The sequence below is a fragment of the Belonocnema kinseyi genome, chromosome 6 (assembly GCF_010883055.1).
Source record: "Belonocnema kinseyi isolate 2016_QV_RU_SX_M_011 chromosome 6, B_treatae_v1, whole genome shotgun sequence".
Lineage (NCBI taxonomy): Eukaryota > Metazoa > Arthropoda > Insecta > Hymenoptera > Cynipidae > Belonocnema > Belonocnema kinseyi.
The window spans coordinates 104,039,036-104,047,785 of NC_046662.1; the positions used below are offsets into that span (position 1 = coordinate 104,039,036).

At 33.6% G+C, this 8,750-nt stretch overlaps 1 protein-coding gene across 1 annotated transcript in view; it reads left to right on the forward strand.

Moving 5' to 3' along the window:
- The window catches only part of LOC117174268 (DNA polymerase zeta catalytic subunit), a 198,175-nt gene that overhangs the window by 181,775 nt on the left and 7,650 nt on the right, over positions 1–8,750 (forward strand). Inside the window, exons 13-15 of the mRNA XM_033363187.1 lie at positions 4,415–4,528; positions 4,676–5,094; positions 5,176–5,404. Of these exons, the coding sequence (XP_033219078.1) occupies positions 4,415–4,528; positions 4,676–5,094; positions 5,176–5,404 (762 nt within the window). The remainder of the gene's footprint in view (positions 1–4,414; positions 4,529–4,675; positions 5,095–5,175; positions 5,405–8,750) is intronic.

Below are 8,750 nucleotides of genomic sequence, written 5' to 3' on the forward strand. Positions count from 1 at the left end.
GGAACAATGTTTATTTATGTCATAAATAACCTAAGAAAACCTTGTTAAGTCGAAATATTCTGGAAGATTTTGTTTTTCTGGCTAGTGGATGTGTACAATATTCAATTCTTAAGTTGTTAATTACAATAAGTATCAATTCGGCATAAGCAAATACGAGTAAAAATGAAATTGTAAAAATCGGTTTTAATTATTGTAAACTTGAAAAAAAATTTTTTTCCAGATATCATTAGTATATTATCAGGGGCACCTGAAAAACATCGTATCGATACGATCCTGTAACTTGACGCCGATTGGCTGAGGGGTAAGACCACGTGCGCTTAAAGTGTCCGGTACGCCCGATCCCGATGGGTGACAGTGTCCGAGGTTCAACTGTATATAGAAAAACAATGTTTGTTATTGACCTGACTAAACAGTAGGTATTATCCAGATACAATAGGTATTTAGAGCCGGCGTGTGAATGAGTTCGTTGACACCCCACAACGTTTCTAATAGTACTTGAACTTGGAAAAAGGATTGTGTTTAACCTAAGCCCCCCCCCCCCCCCCCCCCCCCCCCCCCCCCCCCCACCCACCACAACTTACTCGTTTATCAATTACTTTTTTGATTATTTACATTACTATAAAAAATTTTATTCAAAAAAAATAATCTCTTTTTTCTAAAAGTATATATAAATAGCACTCGCACTGTAAACTTTTTTTGGCACATTACCGCTGTAAACGGGGGTCGCTAAGACCCAAGGTTTTTTTTAATTCGTTAAAGTGATAGGAAAAATCTGGAAAAATGTATGCAACATCATTAAACCTCCCACTTTATGTTGGATCAGTTATACAGAAATAGGAAAACAATTTTTTCAAACAAGTTGTTGCATATAAACAAGTACGTACAAATAGGTTCCGTGTACAATAGTGTTCAAACAATTACAGCTTTGCAACAAACTAATTAAATATATCATCAAAACCTTCAAATTAAAGTAGAGGGTGCAAAACATAAGATAAAAAAATATAAATATGCTATTGCAAAAAGGAATGCTTAATTTTCATGCGAATTTTTGATGAAAAATATGTTTAAACTATGGGAGTAGTACTGTTTGATACGAGTAGAAAATACACAATTTTCTTTAATTTTATGCACATTTATTTATAAAAAAGTTGTGAAAGTCAAAAAATTACTTAAAAACCTGCCGGAAGAATCCCAATGTACGGTGGGTAGGACTACCCGGTTTAAATGCCTGAAAGACCTTCCCCTCCCCCTGCTCACTCCCGCGACCATCAAAACTGCCCACCGAGGCTAAACATGTTTTGCCGACCGTGCTTAAAAATAACTTAAAAATTACTTTTCGCATTCATTTTTGACAGAGTAGTCCATTTGTGTTCAGGGACGAAGAGTCCGTACCAGCTCCACCGCACTACGTGGCGCAATTTTTAATGCCACTAAAAAAGATTTTAACATTATAAAATCGCATAAGAATTTTCTATACGGTAAAAAAGGGCCCAAATAACTAAAAAAAAAAAGAAAAAAAATGTTTGACTTACCTCCGCAAAAAGTAAACCTACACAGTTAATTTTCGGTTTCTCCTAATGAATTATTGTTTTTGGTGATAAAAGATATAAACTAAGCATGATTTTTAAAACTATTTGTTAAGTTGAGGAAAACCGTAATTTTATATAGTATTACCCAAATTAAAAATGTAAAAAAATTTTAAACAAATTAGTTTGTCATTATATCAGTGGCAAACTAATAACGCAAAAACTAATATATGATTTTTTAACAGCACAACATTATTTTTAAGGTGTTTGAAAAATTTGTTTAAAAATGGTAGGTGCGGAATAATCAGTATCGCCATTCGATTCTATTGAAAATATGATATAAAGCTCGTGTTTTACCATTTTTAAGGTATTCATAGGAAATCCTTATGCAGTCGCTAAAATGGCTGTCCATCTGTTACGACGAAATAATCGCTAGTTCTTTTAACCTCATTTATTACATTGAGATGTATCCTATCTGTTCAATGCGAGTAAAAGTAGTGAGAAAAACTCTCATGAAGATGTTGCTATGTAAATAGTTTTACATACAAATTTCGCCCTTTTGACTCAAAATGACCTTGTTACACGTTTACAAGGAGCCTCAATGAAAGGTACGTACCACAGGTTTTCTGAGAAAACTCCAGAAGACGCAATTTTCACTCCTTTTCGAGAAACATGCATTTAAATATTGCAAACGGATGGTCATCGAGCCCGTGTAAAATTATTTCGAAGCGTCCGTATCTCCCTGGCAGAGCTCTTGTCCGAATGCCGCAAAGTTGCCCGTTAGATTCGCTATCCCTTCTTTTTTGAATATTTTATTTTGTATTCATAAAAATGCATATTTACTTCATTTTTCAATAACATTTAATATAGACATACCATTCTAATGATTATTTATTCTTTATTTCTGATAAAAACTCTGTTTATCGTATTTTTATTATCACTTGTTTGGACAATTATGCATTTTAATAAAATTCTTTATTTTTCAATAGTTTTTAGTATTTATATTTTTAAATTAAAGTAGGAGAAAAGTGTTTCAAATAAAAATTTCAGTAGCAAATACGATATACCAGTGGATGCAGTGAAAGCCTTAAAAGTCTATTTTCCCCTTTTTATGTTACACGCAAAGTTTGATATGTCAGAAACGAAAGATGAATCTCTTCATAGTGACTTATTGTATTTGCAATTGAAAAATATTCTTCTTCATTTTGAGCAGATTTTGATTGAAAACATAAGTACTAGAAACTATTGAAGAATTAAGAATTTAAATAAAATGCACAGTTGCCCAAACTTTTGGTAATAAAACTCCGACAAACAGAGTTTTTATTAAAAATAATTAGTAAATAATCATTAAATGGTATAATTTTATTCCAAAATAGAATAAATAAGTATTTTGATAAATAAAAAAGAAATAAAAAAAAGTACGCTCTACCAGCTAGCTGCCGCGACTCTTATGAAATACTTTTACACCGGTTCGATTCCCATCCGTTCGCAATGTTTTTAAGTGCATTTTTCTCGACAATGGGTCAAAATTACGTCTTCTTTATTTTTCTAAGAAAACCTCTGGTATGTACCTTTCATTGAGGAGATTATCAATTCAAACAAAATAAAGCGTACCTAAAGGTCCCCTTGTTATTGCGGAAAATATTAGATCTGCTCACTTCATCTTTACATAAAATGTATTTCACGTGTATAGTGCGACGAAATATAATGCGAGCCCTAGTGAAAACACTCTTTGAGACGTTGCTATGCGAGAACATAAAAATGTGGGCCTTTTGACCCAGAATTTACTCAAATTTTGCTCAAAATTCGCAAACTTTATCGTTATTTTTTCGAAAATGCGAAAGACATTGTTTATAAACCCCGGAGGCCAACATGTAAAAAACTGTTCACAAATTTAATTCAAAACCAACATACTGTATTAGAAAATTTATAAAAAGAGGAACAATCTTAACCGTACCCGTTCCTATGAAATCCTTAAGATAGCAGTGTGCCATCTTTATTGACTTTTTTCAAACATTTTTTTCTCATAGTAAACTTAATTTACTATTATCAAACTTATTAGATAAAAGAAGAGGTTCAAAGGTAATACAATTTAAAACAAATTTGTAATGTAAACATCGCTGGTACGGCAGCCTGAAGTTAATCCCTGTTTGAAACTGGCTGAGACGAAATATTGACTTCGGGCCATCGGAAATAGAAAAAATTGTGAAATTATTAAAATATTAAAAAGTAGCTATCGGGTGAACTAGGATAATTCGCATGCGATAACATACACCAAAATGGCGGATTTTCAATCTTTTTTTAACTTCAATTGTTTAAACAAGATTTCAAAAGTCCGCCATTTCGTTGTATGTTATCGCATGTGAATTATCCTACTTCATACAATAACAACTTTTTCTATTTCCGATGGCCCGAAGTTTTTTTTTTAATTTCTGTATTACCTTCAAACCTTTTCTTTTATCTCTATTACTAAAAGTATGATGAAAAAAATGTTTGAAAAAAGTCATTGAAGATGGCAGACTGTTCCCTTAAGTGAGGGCGCTTGGTGCACCTTTCACCAACTGATTTGTGTGGACCCAATTGGGGACTATATTGAAATAAATTGTTAAAATAAATTTTTCTTAAGCAATTTAAAAATAGATTTTTTTCACCAGAATGTGCGCTGAAATTTATAAGAATGTTTAAGCCAATAAAACATGCTTTAAAAAAAGTGTCACTTACATGGTTATACCCTGATACCCTTCAATTCTGACTGCGTACTGATAAAAGAATATTACCGTTTAGTTGTCTCGACAAGTATATTCATTTGACAAATTAATATAACTTGGCGACATCAACACCTTCAATTAGGTTTTAATGAATTACATCTAGCATTTACTTGCATACAGACAAAGAAAAGATACTGTGGATATTCTTACGAAACGGTTGAAAATGATAAACCGGAATATCTTGCCAAAGGAATCGAAACTGTTCGCAGAGATGGTTGCCCAGCAGCTGCAAAGGTATGAAATTACGAAAAATTGTAATTTAAAGTATAATAGATTAATTATAAAGAATTTTTCAAGAGTTATTTAAGGTTTTTTCAAAACATTGTATTGATAAGTAGAAATATGAATATTTAATTTAATTTTGTAGTTTATTTGTTACAGATTTTAGAGAAATCCCTTAAAATTCTCTTTGAGACTAAAGACTTGTCTCTAGTGAAACAATACGTAATACGACAATTGGATAAAGTTTTTCGGGGTATTGCATCAATTCAAGACTTAACGTTTGCCAGAGAATTTCGGGGACTCCGGGGTTACAAGAAAAATGCTTGTGTGCCAGCCTTGGAGCTAACTCGCAGGTTGATGAAAAAGGATCCTAGAGCTATTCCTCGAACCAGTGAAAGAGTACCATATATTATTGTGGCTGGAGGGCCAAGCGAAACGCTTATACGTTCTGTCCGATCACCTTCTGAATTATTAGCTGATCAAAATCTGCGCCCCAATGCCGTTTATTATATCACGAGGGTAATCATTCCGCCTCTTAATCGATGCCTAAGTCTGCTAGGTGCAGATGTGCATACATGGTAATTTAATTTCATCAAGTTAATTTTAAAATAAGTTAACTTTGAGTTTTCTAATATGTAAATTAAACATGAATTCCGCAGGTTTAGAGATATGCCTCACCGAGAAGTTCTTACCAGAGCATCTTCTTTACCCAATGATAAGCAAAAGGCTACAATATCCCAGTTTTTTAATGTTCTTGTATGTCTGTCTTGTGGGAATTCGTCTGAGAATAAGATTTGTAAACAATGTATGGAAGAGCCATCGAAGACAATTGTCGTTCTACATCAAAAGTTGCGATCTTTGGAAAAGAATGTATTCGATGTGAATGTGGTAAGTTTCAATACAACTTGTCAAGTCTCGAGCAAAGGCGAGGATAGTTTGGAAAATGAGTAGGAGAGAGACAGACTAGTGTTGCTGATTACGCCAGGCTTCTAAGACCTGACCAATTACAGAGCCCCACAAAAAAATTCTGCAATCCAAGCTAAAGCACTATAACTATATGTTTTTGAGGTTGGTGAATCCGAATCCGGGATGACTTTGTTCCCATTAGGTCAGGATCAAGATCAATTAAAGGTCAAAATAAATAAAATCATTGGATCAGAGGAAACCATTGGTTCGTAAAAAAACCTCTACTCTCAGACTGAATGCAAAAAACCATTGGATCGGAGAAAACTTCAACTCTCGGGCGTTTTTGGGGTAGCTGAATCCGAATCCGGGGTCATTTTTACTCCAGCGGGTCGGTATGAAGGTCGTCACATGACCTTCATCCTTACCTGTTGGGTGTAAAAATGACTTCGAATTCAGTGACCCCAAGAGCGTCTTAAAGTAGTGATTGACGCTAGTTCAGTGGTTTTTCTCTTTTTGACCTTCACTTGACCTTGATCCTAACCTGGTGGGGTCTATTCTGACCACAGGATTCGATTTCAGCAACCCCAAAAACGTCTGAAAGTAGAGATTTTCTCCGATCCATTGGCTTTCTCCGATCCAATCGTTTTCTTCGTTTTGACCTTCACTTGACATTTATGCTAACCTTATGTAATTGAACTGACCTAAAATTCGGATTCAGTGACCCCAATAACGTCTTCTTGTAGAATTGTTCTCCACTTTGACCTTTAATTGACCTTGACCCTAACCTGGCCCCGGCTTCGGATTCAGCGACCTGAAAAACGTATGGGTATGGTAATTTAGCTCGGGCTGCAGAAATTTTTTGTGGGGCTGTGTTAGTTGTTTGTGGGTTCGATATTACGAAAAATTCTATGGGAATTGCGTCCAATAAAGATTTTGAAATATCACATCAATTCACATAAATTGAAACTTAAAATACAACTTAAGATGTGGCCTTGTCGATTGGAGCTCCGTACATTTTGTAGAGCAACGATTGAAATTTACTCGACTTTTTTTAGTTTACTTGGAAGTGACTCAATTAATAATTTTTTAAGTTCTTATAAATATTTGGGAAATATTTTTGAAATATTTAGTAAAATTTGTAAAATTTTATTGAAATCTTTGGGAAATCATTGAAGCCTTTCGGAAATCTTTGAAACCTATCCTAAATCTTTGAAATCTTGGTGATATCTTTGGGAAATCATTGTGAAATCTTTGACAATATCAATTTGATATCTGTATTTATTGTTTATTACTTATTTACAATTATTACATAGTATATTATTATACTATATACAAATTGTACCATTTAATATTAAAAGTCCATGCCCCCACCCCTTCTAGAAAAGCAGGCTCTGTCGCTTCTGCATACAATATTTTGTTCAGCACATGGCACATGGTACACCTATAAGCTTCAAAATCTGTGGAAACACTTAAAATGTCCGCTTTATTTCAGAATGTCAAGATACAAATTTTAAACGGTAACTTTGCAAAGTTTCCTGGGACGCAAAGGGGGTTTTGCTATAGCAGGAATATGCACTGGTGTATAGCTTTTCGGGAAAAAGGAGGTATCTATTGAGACTTCCAAATTGATTAAAATCGCGCATAAATCAATGTAATAGCTAATAATGATTCCCGGCGGGAGAGAGTAAGAAATTTTTTTGATAGTATTATAAACAAACTAATGAACGAAAGACATTTTTTCGTGATTGGAAATTGATTAGCTATTTGAAATCCATAGGTTTTGTATAGAAAATGGTATACATATATAAATGTGAATTTATATTTAGTTTAGAATAGCTGCTTTTTTGCCACTATTTAAATAATTGTTGTAAACAAATATATATTTGGACCATTTTTCATAAATGAGCTTAATTTTGTTGTTGAATCAACTAGATATATCTTTAGAGGCAATCTTGGCTATCATAGTTATTAAATTTACATAAATAGTTAGATAATTTGTTCATAACAGTATAAGCCATTTTTTTCTTACTCTAACCCTCTGGAAATTATTTGTATCTGGTTATTACGTTGATTTATGACCGGTTTCAATGAATTTTGAAGTTTTATAAGAAATATCATTACAATAGTGTGAAGAATTCTTGAAAATAAAACCAAGAATCCAACGACAACATTTGGAAGTACAACATAAAACGTTCCAAATCTTGTCGTTGGATTCTTGGTTTTATTTACAGGAATTCTTCACATTACCTTCATTATTGGACGTTAAACAGAAATATCTGCAGTACTCGTTATACCTTGAAGACTTGTCCCTAATAGCATGTAACGTTCCATACAAGTTCCCGTGATGTGCAAGATATCTGCCATTTTGGAACGTTCCGATCGAACGTTCCAAAGGCGACTGACCATTATTGTTATTAATAAATATCAAGTCAACCGTAAGTGATATGTAAAAATCAATATTAGTTTCTTATATGGATTAGAAAATGGATTAAAAACACAAAAAGGTAATTTCTAAATAAAGCTTAAAAACTCATTAAGAATTGATGTGTCGAGCGATTTTTCCATTACAAAAAGTTGTCTTTTTTCCACTGTGCAACACTAAAGGAGCAACGCAGTGGCGGAGCACGGTCCCACTAAAATTAATCCCTTAATTTTTAAAAATCTTCTAGACCCCAAATGTCTCTTATATTGACGCCTCCATTCTCTGCCGCTCCAAGTCGCGTTAGGTCGTTGTGTAATTTAAGTCCACTGCTTCTACACTGGACTTAAAGTTATATGGCGACCGAAATCGATTTGATCCACTTGCAAATCCTGATATTTTTGACGTGTGATGGCCCACTTGAAATAATAATATTTGACTTGCGTGTTCTCAAAGAATACGGTTGAGTTCTTCTCTGTCGAAAAAATGAAATATATATATAACGTAGATGTATAACGAAGTGAAATATTCGGGACAGCTCCAAAGATGAGTAGTTTGTATCAGCGCCTTGTGAATTTGAAAGATAAATACAGTTTTAAATTTAAAACTTCAAATGATGTTGAAATTTTATTAGTACCATTAAAAATTGGACTGTTTTAATTGTTGGGGGGGGGGGGGCAGTACTTTTTTAAGATCCTGAATAGAATTAGAACAAAACGCTTTGTGATTTCTTCTTGTCGTCTTGTGCAACGTTTTATCTTTTGGATTTTGAGATTAAAAATGAAAAATCTCGATATTTTTAACGGTCCTTGTCGCGGAAAATAATGTTACCAAACACTTGAGCTTATCGAATTCTGTACTAACTGGAGAAGGCAAGGATGTGGGGTATTCTAATAGAACTGAGGTCTC